General features: G+C 37.1%; 1 protein-coding gene across 1 annotated transcript in view; it reads right to left on the bottom strand.

Annotated features, from left to right (window-relative positions):
• Positions 1-4,997: 4,997 nt before the first annotated feature.
• Positions 4,998-18,104, bottom strand: part of LIPK (lipase family member K) — a 29,791-nt gene continuing 16,684 nt past the window's right edge. Inside the window, exons 7-9 of the mRNA XM_010379616.2 lie at positions 17,985-18,056; positions 14,684-14,755; positions 4,998-5,563 (exon numbers count right to left, since the gene is read on the bottom strand). Coding sequence (XP_010377918.1) covers positions 5,324-5,563; positions 14,684-14,755; positions 17,985-18,056 — 384 coding nt within the window. The 3' untranslated portion in view covers positions 4,998-5,323. The remainder of the gene's footprint in view (positions 5,564-14,683; positions 14,756-17,984; positions 18,057-18,104) is intronic.

The following is an 18,104-nucleotide window of genomic DNA, read 5'->3' as shown; positions in this document are numbered from 1 at the left end:
ATTAGATGATAGTGGAGCTAGAAAGGGGTAACCTCTCAGAAGGCATGTAGTATTTTTGAAATCTTGGTTCAAGTATCATATTATGGCCTAAGCTAACTGCTTAATGATGGCTACTCATTCAGTTATGAAGATGGTGCAACATACATGGTTGAACATAGATCCTTGACTTTGGGATCTATCTGTAAAAGTGATTACTATTTTTCTTCCAATGTCCTATTCAAAACACATTTGCTATTACAGTGTGGTTGTCTTTTTGCTTGTTGGATTGCTTCTTTCTCCTCAAAGGCTGCTTTTTCAAATTTTCTCTTGAAAATAACTCAAAATTAAAAAGGTTAGGCCATAACCAGCAAAATAGAAACTAGTGAGAATTTTGAAAAAATAAATAATTTGAACCTCACACTTTTGAGACGAATTTCACCCTACAGTAAAAACTGTGCATGAACAAGAACCTGGATTTTGTCTCTTGCTCAGTAGATAATTTATCTAATTTATTTTGCATCCTAAAATTCAAACATTGCTCAATAGAACCATAAGTGTCCATAAGTATATGTGTGTGTGTGTAAAATTATTAATTAGCACACTTTTGCTTAAGAGAAAATACATTATATTTTAAAATTTCATCTCTTTACTCATAAAGCAAAGTTGGCAATGTTCATAATTTCTACAAGAAACAGTGTTGTTTTTGAGATTACGTATTAGAGTAGAACGTGCTTTCTTTTAGTGTCAGTGAAAACGAATCTCTGTTTCAGTGCCGTCTATACTACATCCATCTTTAAAAACACTAATGGCTATGATAGAGAGAAGAGAGAAGTGACAAAAAGGCCTATCAATCATAGTTAACTAAAATATTTAAGATTTTTGAAGAGGCCATAATAAGTGTATTGAACACACATCCATCCCAACTCAAAGTGTTCAAAGGAAAGATGACTTACATTTAAAGAGAAATTATTACCAAGAGTGCCGGCAGCTGTCCTTGATAACATCCATGTTCTGGAGTGGTAGGATCAGGACCATACACGTTTGTGACAAAGGTCAAATCCTTGTGAGAATGAAGAGGAAGGGCCATACCATTGAATATGAGGAAAATTATATCATTTTCCTGCCCCAGGCAGATTTACCCTCCTCACTTCCTGCTTAATATACAGCATGTATGTATGGTATTCTCTAGAGCTCATTTTGTATTTGAATTTCTGTAGGAGGTATATTCAAATGTAGATTCTTTAAAAAAAAAAAAAAGACAGGACACTTAGCTAGACATTCAAGTTGGATCTAGTTTTAATTTGTCTCATCCAACTTGCAAGAGTAAATAAATGGTGATTGGAATGTGCAAAGAGGTAACATTGTTGTTTTGATATATGCTCCTGTTTTCTTCCTGAGTTAATATTCTATTTTGAGTTACTATTAAATCACCTTCAAATCTCGCCAGCACCCCTGAAAGTAGATAAATGGTTTTTAGTGTTAGAGTTTCTTGATTTCATTCCTCCTCTAATCACCATCACCATCAAAAATTTTTGCTGAGTGAGTGAATGAGTGATTGAATAGATGATTCTGGAAGTCCAGAGAATGCAGCTTAGTTACTGAGGAATACTAATAATGTTATTATAAATAATAATAGTGAGTTATTTATTATTTATTAAGTACTTAGTATGTGTCAGGTATTTTACTTTGATACGCTACCAACTTGGCTATAAATTCCACTGGCTTTCTTTGCTGTTACAAAGGAAATTTTTCTTAACATTACCTGCTAAACTTAATAGAAAACAGGAAATTCACAGGAAAAATTAAATCTTGTCCTGTTTTTTAACTAAATTGGAAGAGATACATTGCTATTTACAGATTGCAAAGCACACGAATACAATTTAAAAATGCTACCTGATAGTTTTTCTCTTCTTCAGCCTCCAAATTATTCTTAAACTTAGTAACCACTGTAGCACAATCTGATATCTTTTACACAGTCTGTATTCTTGCATTTTTCCACACATTTAAAAAAATCTTATAAATGCAGAGTTATTGCATTTTCCTAGAAATAACCAGAATTTTTAGGGGATAGTTAACTTACTCTTTTCACTATCTTAGCATGGTCCAATAGAAATATAATGCGAATTAGGTATTTAATTTAAATTTTCTAATGCCCACATTTTTAAAAAGTATAAAAGATGAAATAAAATTTAAAAATGCATTTTATTTAAACCAATATGTTCAAAATATTATTTCCACATATAGTCAATATCATTATTAGTGAAATATTTTCTGATACGATTTGGCTGTGTCTCCACCCAAATCTCATCTCAAGGGAGAGACCTGATATGAGGTTATTGGATCTTGGGGGTGGTGTCCGTCATGCTGATCTCATGATATTGAGTGAGTTCTTATGAGATCTGATGGTTTCATAAGTGTCTGGCGTTTCCCCTGCTTGCACTTCTCTCTTGTCTGTCACCATGTAAGACGCGTTTGTTTCCCCTTCCATCATGAGTGTAAGTTTCCTTAGGCCTCCCCAGCCTTGTAGAACTGTGAGTCAACTAACACCTTTCCTTTATAAATTACCCAGTCTCAGGAAGTTCTTGTTTCTTCACATCATAGCTATTATCATCATTTAAAATCACATATGTGATCTTATCTTTTAAGTATTCTTGAGAATAAGACTTCAATGATTTTGTTTTCAAAATCCTCTGAGTGGCTAGGAGGGCCTAAAACCAGACTCTGCTTATCCCTTTGAGCTCATCTCACCCCATTCTCTCTTTGACTCCTTGGGCTTCTTTAATTTTCTTAATTTAGCCTAGCTCCTCGCCACCTGAGGTAGTCCCCTACCTGTATTATCTGGCAGATGTCATGGATATCAGCCAAAATTTCATGTCTTCAGAGAAGACTTCCCTGTCCACCCTGGTGAGGTGTACTTTTTGATGGATTCATCACACTTATTAAATTAAAATTAAAGGTTTAAGTATGTAAATTAGTATAGGTTGAACAGTCCTAATCCAAAAATCCCAAATCTGAAATGCTCCAAAATCTAAGACTTTTTGAGCAATGAAATGCTACAAGTGAAAAATTCTACATCTGACCTCATATTCTACAACTGACCTCCACTTGGGCAGGAACAGTGTTTTCTTTATCATTCTTCTTGTTCTGAATGACTAGTTTATAATATATACTTATAACATTAAAGCATAAAGGTTAAAAGCTTGGTTACCTAAAGTCAAGGTTTCAGAGTTCAGAGAACTAATATTTTAGAGCAAGTTGCCCAGTATCTCTAAACTTCAGTTTCCTAATCTGTAAAGAAGAGATAAGAATGATACCATGTTATAAGGCTATCATGAAGATTAAATGATACAATTCATGTAAAATGCTTACACTATTATTTCCCTATGGAAAAGGCTCAGCGAACTTGAATGATTGTGGAGGGGATGATTTTTGTCAAGCCATATACTTCTTTTTTTCTGTGTACACCAAGCAACAGTTTCATACTAGAATTTCCCATGTGTTTTATTACAGGAAAAGAAAACACTAGTCTGGCCAAATTACAGTTTTTGATAAAAATTATAAATATGTGTTTTGTTTTATGTTCTGCATCTCCTTGTACATTTCAGTTGCATGAATCAGCATGTGTAAGTGCAGTCATTTCTGGGGCAGTGACAAGATCAGTGTCAGGATATGCCAGTCTAATATGCCATAGTCACCAAAGAGGTGTCTCCCTGTGAAGCCTTTGGTGCCCTGCCAGCCAGCCTTCCCCTGCCAAGACTCAGATATCCTTTAATACCCTCCCCATCATGTCTACAGCCCCCTTATTTATGCCAGGAAATTCTTCATAAATGAGTCTTAGCCAAGCTTATGTTAATTACATGTTGTAAAATACCCCAATTTCTGCAGGGCCCAATCAAGTGCTTCATAACACTTGACACTCCCAGTCACCAAACATATATTCATTGATCATTGACTCTGTGCCTGAGTGATTGTTTTCCAACCCTATGTAAAGAAATAAAAACAAATTCAGCAATCAGCAATGCAAAATTCAATGTCTGGCATTCAGTATAAAATTATTAAGCATACAATAAAGCAGGACCCATAACCAGGAGAAAAATCAATCTATAGAACAAATTCTCCAGTGACAGAGGTGACTGAATTAGCAGAAAATATGTGAAAATATTTTTTAAAATATATTTACTCAAGAATTTAGATCTATCAAACTTTTAACCAAAGAGACAGAATAATAATTACCATCTTAATATTATATATAATTTTATTATAACATATATGCAGTATATTACATATTTATTATACATTGTTATCTCATCTTTAATACATCATAATTATATTTTAATATATTATATATAATATAAATTATATATCATGTTATATAATTAATATAATCAAATATATAATTAATGTAATTGTTATACAATAATAACAAATAGTAGTAGTAGTTTACTATTGCTGATAACAAATTACCACAAACTTAGCAGTTTAAAACAATATACATTTATTATCTCATGTTTCTGTGGGTCAGTAGTCCAGACATGGTATAACTGGGTCCTCTGCTCAGGATCTCCCCAGGTTACCACCAAGGTGTTGACCAGGATGCTCGTGCAATGGAGGGTTACTAGGGGAGAATGGGCTTCCAAGTTTATTCAGGTTTGGGCAGAGTTGATTTTCTTGTGGTTATGTGACTGAAGGCCTTGGTGTTTTGCTGTTTTATCAGCTGGAGGCCACCCTCAGGTTCTAAAAGCTATGCTCAGTTCCTTGTAAGGCAGTTTTCTCAACATATCTGTTTATTCCAGCAAGCTAACAAGGAGAATCATTTGCTCCAATCTGCTAAGATGATGTGCAGTGGCATGATCTTTGCTCACTGCAACCTCTGCCTCCCGGGTTTAAGTGATTTCCCTGCCTCAGCTTTACAAGAAGCTGGGATTACAGGTGTGTGCCACTATATCCAGCTAATTTTTGTATTATTAGTAGAGACAGAGTTTCACCATGTTGGCCAGGCTGGCCTGGAATTCCTGACCTCAAGTGCTCCTCTAGCCTCAGCCTCCCAAAGTCCTGGGATTACAGGCGTGAGCCACCAAGCCTGGCCGACTTCTTGTATAATGTAATCAGGATTGACATCTTATCACCTTTGCCATATGACATAACCTAATCAAGGGTGTGACATCTTACACCTTTGCCAGTTCTGTTGACTTGAACAAAGTCTCATATCCCACCCATGTTGAAGGGGAGGAGATTATACAAAGGCATAGATACTAGAAGATGGAAATCACAGGGGATCATTCTAGTGTCTGTTCATCTCATTATTATTATGAAAATCCACTTGCTTAGAGAAAGGAAAGTACATTTAATTTTGTAAATATGCCTTCATCAATCTAATTAAGTCTTGATAAATTTCCTGAGGTGCATCCTCTCCAAGGTAAAAATCCACATGATTGTAGTGTGGAATCAGCTTGTAATAAATAAGGTTGGCAATTTGAGGAAGTAAATTTTTGACATCCTTGGGATCAGCCACAATGTCCTGTCCACCATTCCATATTGCTGTTGGAACTTCCATCTTAGTAATGTTGTATAAAGGAGGTGTAAGCTAAATGCAATAAAAGAGAGAGAAAAAAGTTTTTACAGAAAATTACATTGTAGAAGTAACATTAACTATCAGCTGTTGAGCAAGTTCTTTAAATGCTACAAGTGTACAATTAGTTTACACTTAATGGTATATAAGCATTAAAATGTTAAAAATACTTGAAACCACTTTTGTGCACCAATATGAATTATGAATTGAAAAAACAATGATTGTGTTTCTGACTTGCACATTTGGGAAAATAAGAAAAGATTCTAGAGGAAGAGAGTTCTTTTTTCCATGGGGGATCATCTTTTAGTCAGCATTTGATCTCAGAATGTGACCTTTTCAAGCAAAATGTCGGATAGGATAAATATCCTTTCTCCTAGGCACAAATCTGGGCTCAGCGGCATTATTAATATTTGGGAATCAGCAGACTCTTCAGGGAGCATTGAGACCAATGCATGAAAGATATTTGAAGTATGATGTTAAAAAGGAGTCAGTCTGTTACAAATAACTAGTGACTATAGTACTCTATACACTCTCAACAAATTTTCCCTTACTGCTTCTTTCCTGTATTGATTCAACACAATCTCTGGTCCAGGTAACCAGGTCTGGCCAGTTCGTCCTCCATTCTTCAGGCCACAGTGATTGTATGAGAGATAGGCATGTGACTAAAACTGGGCCAGAGGCCTCTCTAGAATGCTTTGCCACAGCCATTGAGAATATAATATCTTTTGGTGGAGGTTGCGGTGAGGGGGCCATTGGAAAAATTATATGAACTAAGTACATCTAGTCACCACTGTTTCCTCACAAGAGACAACCATATTCTGAAATGGTGTGTGTGTGGCATATCCCCACCCCACTCCTGCTGCGTACATCTAACAATAGCAGCTGTGGAGAAAAGTCAGATGTTTCACATCAGTTAGAATTGAGTTATACATTTTCATTATTACAGTTGTTATAGTAGTTGTTATGGTGACATTAAAAATTCCCACACTAAAAATTTTTTGGCTGGGCATGGTGGCTCAAGCATGTAATCCCAGCACTTTGAGAGGCTGAAGCAAGAGAATCGCTTGAGCCCAGGAGTTCAAGATCAGCCTTCACAACATAGTGAGACCCTGACTTTATTTTTAAAGGTAAAAGAAAAAAGAAAGAAAGAAAAAATTTTTTCCCCCAAATTTCTACATCCTAGATTTGAAAAACCCAAGTATCATTGATGACTACTTTTTCAGTTTAAGCTCAGTCTATTGGCAAGAAGCCAAAATCATTATTGGATTTCCTCACACACTTGGGAATAAAATAACAGTAACAATACACATTTCCCTTTAATATAAAACTTTCTCTTAAAGTTTTCATAGATCTGGTGACACACCAGATCGAAAGTAGTACTATTTGCTAGGGAATAGTGTGCCCTGGCAGATACTACTACTTCCTAAAAATGATACTTCTTACTTATATATTTAATGATTCAAATAATGGTATTTTTTAAAGTGGCTAGTAAATGACATCCTAAAGAACTATTAGGCAGTCTTAGTTATTAAACATAGATAAGAAGTCAGAGAATATGCTTTAAAAATAAACATGTTTTTTGTTTGTTTGTTTGTTTTTTGTTTTTGTTTTTTTGAGAAGGAATAAGTGTAGTGGAGAAGACTAGACTTTAAATCCAGGAATCCTGGGTCATATTTTGGTTGATTTTTTTTCCCCTTCCAACTTTTATTTTAGGTTCAGGGGGTACATGTGCAGGCTTGTTACATAAGTAAATTGTATATCATGGAGATTTGCTTACAAATGATTTTGTCATCCAGGTAATGAGCACAGTACCCAATAGGTAGTTTTTCAATCCTCACTCTCCTCCCAGCCTCCATCCTCAAGCACGCCCCAGTATCTATTGTTCCCCTCTTTGTGTCCCTGTAAACTCAATGTTTAGCCCCTACTTATAAATGAGAGCATGTGATATTTGGTTTTCTGTTCCTGTGTTAATTTACTTAGGATAATGGCCTTCACCTGCATTCACATTGCTGCAAAGCACATTATTTCATTCTTTTCCATGGCTACATAGTATTCCATGTTGTATATGTACCACATTTTCTTTATTCAGTTCACTTCTTATGGGCATCTAGATTCCATGTCTTTGCTATTGTGAATGGTGCCACAATGAAATACAGGTACATGTGTCTTTTCGATAGAACAATTTATATTCCTTTGAGTATATACCTAGTAATGGGATTCCTAAGTCAAATCACAGTTCTGTTTTAAGTTCTTTGAGAATTTGTCACATTGCTTTCCACAATGGCTGATTAATGCTTTCCATTAATTTACATTCCCACCAGTGGTGTATGTGCATTCTCTTTCTCTACAACCTCACTAACATCTGTTATTTTTTTACTTTTAAATAATAGCCATTCTGACTGGTGTAAGATGGTATCTCATCATGGTTTTGATTTTCATTTCTCTAATGATTATTGATATTGACCATTTTTCATATGCTTATTGGATGCATGTATGCCTTCTTTTGAGAAGTGTTTGTTCATGTTCTTTGCCCACTTTTTAATGGTGTTGTTTGGTTTTTCCTTGTTTGCTTAAGTTTCTTATAGATTTTGGATATTAGATCTTTGTCAAATGCATAATTTGAAAATATTTTCTCTTATTCTTAGGTTGTCTGCTTACTCTAATAGTTTCTTTTGCTATTCAAAAGCTCTTTAATTTAATTAGGTTCCACTTGTCAACTTTTTGTTGTTGTTGCAATTACTTTTGGCATCTTTATCATGAAATTTTTGCCAGGTCCTATGTCTAGAATGGTATTTCCTAGGTTTTCTTTTAGGGTTTTTATAATTGTAGGTTATACATTTAAGTCTTTAATCCATCTTGAGTTATTTTTTGTATACGGTAAAAAGAAGGAGTTCAGTTTCAATCTTCTGCATATGGCTAGCCAGTTATCTCAGCACCAATTATTGAATAGACAGTCCTTTCCCCATTGCTTGTTATTGTCAACTCTGTTGAAAATCAAATGATTGTAGGTATTCAACTTTATTTCTGGGTTCTCTAACCTGTTCCATTGGTCTATGTATCTGTTTTTGTACCAATACCATGCTGTTTTGGTTACTGTAAACTTGTAGTATAGTTTGAAGTCAAGTGGCTCCAGCTTTGCTCTTTTTGTTTAGGATTACCTTGGCTATTCAGGCTTCTTTTGGGTTTCATATGAATTTTAAAATAGTTTTTCTAATTCTGTGTCAGTTGTCATTTGTAGTTTGATAGGAATAGCATTGAATCCGTAAATTGATTTGGACAGTATGGCCATTTTAATGATATTGATTCTTCCCATCCATGAACATGGAATGTTTTTCCATTTGTATCATCTCTGATTTCTTTGAGCAGTGTTTTAAAGTTCTCATTGTAGAGATCTTTCATTTCCCTGATTAGCTGTATTCACATTTTATTCTTTTTGTGGCTGTTGTGATTGGGATTATGTTCTTGACTTGGCTCCCAGCTTGGACATTGTTACTGATTTTGGTATGTTGATTTTGTATCCTGACACATTACTGAAGTTATTTATCAGTGTAAGGAGCTTCTAGAATGAGACTATGGGGTTTTTTAGATATAGAATCACATCATCCATGAAAAGAAATAGTTTGACTTCCTCTCTTCCTATTTGGATGCCATTTATTTCTTTCTCTTGTGTGATTGCTCTGGCTAGGACTTCCAGTACTATGTTCAATAGAAGTGGTGACAGTGGACATTCTTGTCTTGTTTCAGTTCTCGAGGGGAATGCTTCAAGCTTTTGCCTATTCAGTATTATGTTGGCTGTGGGTTTGTTATAAATGGCACTTAATATTATTATTTTCTTTTTTTTTTTTTTTTTTGAGACAGAGTCTTGCTCTGTTGCTTAGGCTGGAGTGCAACGGCGCAATTTTGGCTCACTGCAAACTCTGCCTCCTGGGTTTAAGCTATTCTGGTGCCTCAGCCTCCCAAGTAGCTGGAATTACAGGTGCCTGCCACTACACCCAGCTAATTTTTGTATTTTTAATAGAGATGGGGTTTCACCATGTTGGCCAGGCTAGTCTCAAACTTCTGACCTCAAGTGGTCCGCCCGCCTCAGATGGGATACAGGTGCAGAATGTGCAGATTTGTTACATAGGTGTACATGTGCCATGGTAGTTTGATGCTCCTATTGACTCATCCTCTAAGTTCCCTTCCCTCACCATCCAACCCTAAACAGGCCCTGGTGTGTGTTATTCCCCTCTCTGTGTCCATGTGTTCTCATTGTTCAACTCCCACTTATGAGTAAGCACATGTGATATTTGATACTCTGTTCCTGTGTTAGTTTGCTGAGAATGATGGCTTCCAGCTGCATCTGTGTCCTGGCAAAAGACATTATCTCATTGGCTGCATAGTACTATAACTGCATAGTATTCCATGGTATATAGGTACCACATATTCTTTATCCAGTATATTATTGATTGGCGTTTGTGTTGGTTCCATGTCTTTGTTATTGTAAACAGTGCTGCAGTAAACATACATGTGCATGTATCTTTATAGTAGAATGATTTAGATTCCTTTGGGTATATACCCAGTAATGAGATTGTGGGGTCAAATGGTATTTTTGATTCTAGATCCCTGAGGAACAGCCATGCTATCTTTCACAATGGTTGAATTAATTCACATTCCCACCAACAGTGTAAAAGTGTTTCTATTTCTTCACAGCCTTGCCAGCATCTATTGTTTCCTGACTTTTTAATAATCGCCATTCTGACTGGCATGAGATGGTATCTCATTGTGGTTTTGATTTGCCTTTTTCTGATGATCAGTGATGTTGAGCTTTTTTTCATATGTTTGTTGGGATGGCTTTTATTATTTTGAGGTAAGTTTCTTTGGTGCTTAGTTTGTTGAGGGTTTTTAACGTGAAGGGATGTTGAATTTTCTTAAGAGTCTTCGCTGTGTCTATTGAGATAATCTTGTAGTTTTTGTTTTTATTTCTGCTTATGTGATGCCTCAAACGTATTGATTTGCATATTTTGGACCAACTTTGCAACCCAGGAATAAAGCCTACTTGATTGTTGTGGACTAGCTTTTTGATGTGTTGCTATATTAGGTTCACTAGTATTTCATTGAGAATTTTTGCATATATGTTTATCAGGGATATTGGCCTGAAGTTTTCTTTATTTGTTGTGTTTCTGCCAGATTTTGGCATCAAAATGATGGATGCTGGCTTCAAAAAAAATGAGTTATAGAAGAGCCCCTCCTCCTCGATTTTTTGGAATTACTTCAGTAAGATTGGCACCAGCTCTTCTTACATGTATAGTAAAATTCGACTGTAATTCATTCTGGTCCAGGGCTTTTTCTGGTTGGTAGTGTTTTAGTGCTGATTCAATTTTGGAACTTGTTATTGATCTGTTTATGGTTTCAATTGCTTCCTGATTTAATCTTTGGAGGTGTTATGCTTCCCAAAATTTATGCATTTCTTCTAGATTTTCCAGTTTGTGTGTGTAGAGGTGATAATGATAGTCTCTGAGGAATTATTGTGTATCTGTGGGGTGGTGGTAATGCCCCCATTGTCATTTCTGACTGTGTTTATTTGAATCTTCTCTCTTTATTAGTCTAGCTAGCAGTCTATCAATTTTATTTATTCTGTCAAGGAACCAACTTGTGATTTTGTTGATCTTTTGTGTGTTTCTTTGCATCTCAATTTCATTCAGTTAAGCCGTGATTTTGGTTATTTTTTCTTCTGCTAGCTCTGGAGTTGGTTTGCTCTTGTTTTTCTAGTTTCTCTAGGTGTGATGTTAGGTTGTTAATTTGAGATATTTCTAACTTTTTGACGTGGGTGTTTAGCACTATAAGCTTTCCTCTTAACACTCCTTTAGCTGTGTCCCAGAGATTCTGGTATATTGTATCTTTGTTTTCATTAGTTTCAAAGAATTTCTTGATTTCTGCCTGTATTTCATTATTTACCCAAAAGTCATTCAGGAGAAGGTTGTCTACTATCCTTATAATTGCATAGTTTTGGTGGATTGTCTTGGTATTGGTTTCTACTTTTATTGTACTGTGATTCATGAGTGTACATGGTATAATTTCAGTTTTTGTTTAATTTGTTGAGAATTGCTTTATGGTTGAGTGTGTGGTCGATTTTAGAGTGTGTGCCATGTGCACATGAGAAGAGTATGTATTCTGCTGTTGTTGGGTAGAGTGTTCCCTAGATGTCTGCTCAGTCTATCTGGTTAGGTGTCAAGTTTAGGTTCCAAATATCTTTGTTAGTTTTCTGCATCAAAGATCTGTCTAGTACTGTTAGTGGGGTGTTGAAGTCTCTCACTGTTGTCGTGTGATTATCTAAGTCTCTTTGTAGGTCTCTAAGGGCTTGTTTTATGAATCTAGGTGCTCCTGTGTTGGGTGCGTATATATTTAGGATAGTTGTCTTCTTGTTAAATTCAACCCTTTATCATTATTTAATGCCCTTTTCTGTTCCTTTTGATAATTGTTTATTTAAATTCTGTTTTGTCTAAAGCAAGATTAGCAACCCCTGGTCTTTTTTCTTTTCCATTTGTTTGATAGATATTTCTCCCTCCCTTTTCTTTGAGCCTACGAGTGTCATTGCATGCAAGATGGGTTTCATGTAGGTAACATACAGTTAGGTCTTGCTTCTTTATGCAATTTGCAATTCTTTGCATTTTAAGTGAGGCATTTAGCCTGTTTGCGTTCAAGGTTAATATTGATATATGTAGATTTGATCCTGTCATTGTGTTGTTAGCTGGTTGTTATGTAGGCTTGATTGTGTAGCTGCTTTCTAGTGTCAATGGTCTCTGTATTTAAGTGTGCCTTTGTAGTATCTGGTAACAGTCTTTCATTTCCATGTTTAGCATTCCATTAAGGACCTCTTGGAAGGCAGGTCTGGTGGTAATAAATTCTCTTAGCAATTTTGCCTGAAAAATATTTTATATCTTCTTCACTTATAAAGCTTAGTTTGTATGTGAAATTCTTGGTTGGAATTTCTTTTCTTTAAGGATGTTGAATACAAGCCCCTAATCTCTTCTGGCTTGTAGGGTTTCTGCTGAAAGGTCCACAGTTAGCCTGATGAGGTTCCCTTTGTAACTGCCCTTTCTCTCTAGCTGCCTTTAATATTTTTTCTTTCACATAGACCTTGGAGAATCTGATGACTGTGTGTCTTGGGGATGGTTGTCTTATATACTATCTTGCAGGGGTTCTCTGAATTTCCCAAATTTAAATGTTGACCTCTCTAGTGAGGTTAGGGAAATTTTCATGGACAATATCATCAAATACGTTTTCCAAGTTACTTGCTCTCTCTCCCTCTCTTTCAGGAATGCCAGAGAGCTGTAGTTTTGGTGTCTTTACATAATCCCATATTTTCTCCAGATTTTGTTCATTTTTAAAATTCTTTTTCTTTATTTTTGTCTGACTGGGTTCACTGAAATAACCAGTCTTCAATCTCTGAGATTTTTTCCTAAAATTCTGCCATACTATTCTGCCATTAATACTTCTGATTATATTATGAAATTCCTGTAGTGAGTTTCCCAGCTCTATCATATCAATTTGGTTATTTCTTAAAATGGCTATTTCATCTTTCAGCTGTTAAATTATTTTACTGGATTCCTTAGATTCCTTGGACTGAGTTTCAACTTTCTCCTGAATTTCAGTGATCTCTGTTGCTATCCAGATTCTGAACTGTGTGTCTGTCATTTCAATCATTTCCATTTGGTTAAGAACCATTGCTGAAAAAGTAGTGTGGTCATTTAGAGGTCATTTGCCTTTTCAAATTTCCAGAGTTCTTGCACTGATTCCTTCTCAACTGTTTTGGCTGATATTCCTTTAATCTTTGAAGTTGCTGTCCTTTGGATGAGGCTTTTTGCTCTTATATTCTTTGAAGCCCTTGATATAAGTTGTGTTTAGTTGACTGGCTTCATTTCTGAATGACTTCAGGGTGCCAGGGCTCAGCTCAGCACTCCTGGGCTGTGTGCTATAACCTTGGTAGGTGGGACCATGTGCAAAGCTTTGTTCTCTGGCCGCTACTGTACTGGAGAGGCTGAGATGTTCCTCATATGCTGGCAACAACACTCTGATGGGAGGTGGGGCAAAAGCACTTCATCGTAGCAGTGGTGGTGGTAAGGTTTGCACACATGCATGCTTGCAAAGCAGTCATGGGAGACTGCAAGTATGTTCACACTGGTAGGGGCCCATCTGCAAAAGCTCTCCTATGGCTAGGCAGAATCTGCCAGTGAAGGAGGTATGGCAGTGACCACTGGGGAAGCACCCCAGTTGGGCATGTGAGGCTGTGCTGCAAGCAGGTGCAGCCAGGCAGGAAACCTGAGAGAGGCCAGCAGAGAGGGATGTGCTGAGATCACACTGGCCCCATCCCATGGGTAAGATAGCCCTGTTCTGTTTAGGTTCAACAGTCAACAAAGGCCAATGCCACCTAGAGGAGCTTGGCAAGCCTTGGGGAATGGATGTCCCTGGCCGTATTTCACTGCAACTCTTCCTGCACCAAACTCTCTTGGCTTTGCACAGGTGAGAGTCCTGTCCCTGCCAACTCTCCAAGCAGCTCTGCCTACTAGCTCAAATGTCTATGGGGGTTGTGGGGTGTCCTGCAGCTATGTCCATAGTAAGAGCGGGCCATTGCACTCCTATTTAACTCACCTCTTCCCCAGGAGCTACTCAGGGCCTGGAATGAGTCCTGGTGCTCAGCAACCCTGGGCAGGCTTCCCAGTATCCTCCCTCTAGCCCAGGCTCAGCATCCTACCTCCATTCACTCTCAATGCCTTTCTTCTGAAGATCTGCTCAGAGTGTTCCAATCTTCTTGATGGTCTTGTCTCTTAATGGGAGAAGCTCTTCCTGGCTGTGTCTAGTTGCCCATCTTGAGCCCCTCTCTCTGGTTGTTTACTAGCTGAATAACTCTGGTAATTTACCTACCCTCTCTGAACCTCTGAAAAAAATAGGGATAATAATATTTATTTTGCAATGTCCTTGTAAGAATTAGAGATAATGATGTGGCACATGGCAAGAACCCAATAAGCAGCTTGTGAGAACAGCAATAAGCAATATCCAGTGTGGTAAATGGAAGTGGCAGGTGCTTAATGAGTGGATACTATTTTTGTTAGTTCATTTGCAGCATGGAACTGATTATGAGGATTATTTTTGTACCTGGTGAAAGTGCATCATGTTCTGATCAGAGTTTCCCCAATCAAAAGCTTGGAGCCGACCAGAATTAACAGCCTAAAATAAAATAAACACATTAAAATAATATAAGAAAATAGTGTACATTTAAAGACAGTACAGAAGAAATTTACAAAGAAGATTAACATTATGCCCCACTCTTTAGAAATGTAAGCTAAATTTCAATAAAGATTAAGAAAATAAGTAATAAAAAATGATAACTCTTACTGTAATTCACAGAATTGGTACAATCTTTTACTCATTCCTGTATCTTTCCAATGAAAATCATCAGATTTTTTTCATTTTAATCCAATGCCTTTAAATGTTATCATGCTACACACAGAAATATTTTTTAAAGATGCAAAATTGAATGATTCTTGAATATCTTTGCTTCAGGAATTTTAATAATTTTTTTAAAGGCATTAACTATAAATTTCTTACATTTAAAAATTACTGCTATTGTTATTATACAGCTTTGTACCTTATCCTCATGATGTGGTCTAAGCTGTTATGATTATATTCCCTATCCTTAAACATTGTTTTCACTATTAAAAGAAATATTCACCCACTGAGCTTTCCCAGTTCTGTGTGAGGTACATGGCTGCTGTCTGCCTCCCATATGCCAGGGCAAGCCACCTACTGTGATGTGCATAACGTAGCCATGGGCTGACTGAGACACTGTGCATGACTACTTTTGCATTTTGGTATTGAAACTTCAAATATTAGAATATAAGGACATTCATGCATACAGCATTTCATTTATCTGTTATTTGCCACCCACGAAGGATTGATAAGGCAGATAACTTTGACATTTATGTCAAGCACTTCATTAAATTATTCTCAGACTCTTCGGTGTTTTTCTTTCTTAGCTTGAATCTCAGATATTTTTCTCACTTACTAATTTAGTCCTGATTTTTAGTTTAAAATTATTCCCATCATGATTTATATTCAGAGAGGCAGCAGTCTGCTGCTGTTGAAATTCTGCAAGCTTTTAGAAATGGGAGGCAATAGGATGTAGTACTTAGGAACTTGGGCTCTAGGATCAAATCTGGTGATTTGGTTTGCCTCTGTGTCCCCACCCATATCTCATCTCTAATTGTAACCCCCACGTGTCAGGGGAGGGGCCTAGTGGGGGTGTCCCCACCCAAATCTCATCTCTAATTGTAACCCCCACGTGTCAGGGGAGGGGCCTAGTGGCAGGCGACTGAATCATGGGAGCGGGATTCCCCTTTGTTGTTCTCGTGATAGTGAGTGAGTTCTCACAAGATCTGGTTGTTTGAAAGTGTGTGGCACCTCCCGCTTTGTGCTGTCTGTCTCCCGCACCGCCATGGTAAGATGTGCTTGCTTCACCTTCCTTTCTGCGGTGATAGTAAGTTTCCTGAGGCCTCCTAGCCATGCTTCCTGTACAACCTGTAGAGCTGTGAGTCTATCAAACCTCTTGTCTTCATAAATTACCCAGTCTCAGGTAGTTCTTTATAGGAGTGTGAAAGACACTAATATACCTTGTTTGTATCCAGGCTTAATAGACTACTGAATCTGTGATTCAAAGCAAGATATTTGTGAAATGAGAATGATAGTAACACTATTTCTTAGGATTGTGAAGACTGTGGTAACATCTATAAAGCATGTAGCACCTAGTAATACCCAACAAACAGCTTTTTTTCAGATTACTACCATCATCATGATCGTCACTTTTGCCTTAGCTGCTTATGTAACTTATAACCAAATATTTACCATGCCCCCACCATCCCCACTTATTTCTATCCTGAAGAGGACTTTCTGTCAAAGGGGAAAAGTTTGTCTTAAGTGAAGTCAATTGTAAAATGTATAAGGAATAGGCAGCCATACACAGTGCTCATGCCTATAATCCCAGCACTCTGGGAGGCTGAGGTGGGAGGACTGCTTGAGTCCAACAGTCCAAGACCAGCTGAAGCAACAAAACAAGGCCTCATCTTTGTACAAAGAATCAAAAGTTATCCGGGCATGGTGGTGCATGTCTATGGTGCCAGCTACTCAGGAAGCTGAGATGGGAGGATTGCTTAAACCCACTTGTCAAGGCTACAGTGAGCCATGATTGTACCACTGTACTCCAGCCTGGGTAAAATGATAGTACCACTGCATGCTTTTTTTGAGACCCTGTCTCAAAAAATAAATAAATAACATGCTATGACATTTGTAGAGTGGGGGGATATCAATGCCTTTACTAAAAAATTGTCATAATAATTCAGTGAGACTGAATAAAATCACATGTATGAGCAGCAAGAAGAGCATATATTAAGTGCTCAATAACTGTGAAATTAAATGTGTACTACCTGGAAGGCCATGCTCATAAGAGGACTTATCTGTCTCCTCATCAGTAGGAAGCCCTATATCCTGAACATCTTTCTTCTTAGAGGAACTTGAAGCCTTATCTCCTGGGGGTCAAACTCTTCCAAGCATTTCAGAAATCTTCACCTAGTATTTCAGGCTATCTATAGTAGTGATTGTCTAAAACAGGGAGCAAATTTGTTAGGGTATATATTAAAATGCAAATTCCTGGGGGGGCGTCTCAGATATATTAAACCTTTAAGAAGACACCAGCCCTCTCCCCGTCATAGAATTATTTATATTTTGTTCACTTTTCAAAAGGCGTTGTGACTGAGCCATCAGCCAAGAATATAGGTAAATATTACATAATAAACAAAGGAATGTGCGTGCACATGTGTGTGCATGCACACACAAAGACACACACACACACACAAGGCTCAGAAAGTCAAACCAATTGAATTAGACTTATCTCTGAGCTTTCTGTATATTGAGTAATAAAATAAAACAAATAAAACTTTAACTGAGGGTAAAAACATAAGCCATAAATCCATTTTAGTTCTTCCCTGGCTTTCAATTTGCTCTGAATAAAGCATCGTTTCCACATTCTGAAATGCCCCATATATTGATTGGAAGATGAACAGCTCTTTCTGGAATAAGATGCATCATTTTATATAAAGTTCTATTAGAGCTGATGACTTTCTGAAAGAGGAAATAAAAGCCTTCCCTTGAAATGCAGTTTGGAATAATCTAAGGATCAGAACTCAGTCAGAATATCTGAGAACCATGCTCAAAACCCAGACACTGAGGACAAGGAGAAGAAATGAGAATGAAGTAAATAAAAATGAAGAGTTGATGCTGATTCCAAAAACATCAATGTGACAGTGGCAGGTGCCTGCAGAACCCTGCAGTGAGCTCTCTGAGAGCACTCCTTGAGGGTCTTGCAGAGGTATGTGTGCATCAAGCAGGAATCAGAAGCACGTACCTGGGCCCAGTGCAGCATATTCTGAACAGATGTTCCCGCAGGATTGTGTGACAAGTAAACATCCAAGCGACTCTGCAAAGAGATTACTTCTCATTTAGAGGCTAATCATATCATCATACC

This window comes from Rhinopithecus roxellana, chromosome 11 (genome assembly GCF_007565055.1).
Source record: "Rhinopithecus roxellana isolate Shanxi Qingling chromosome 11, ASM756505v1, whole genome shotgun sequence".
NCBI classification, from domain to species: Eukaryota; Metazoa; Chordata; class Mammalia; order Primates; family Cercopithecidae; genus Rhinopithecus; species Rhinopithecus roxellana.
Note: the sequence above shows the minus strand (reverse complement) of the source record. Positions and strands in the feature narration are given on the sequence as shown.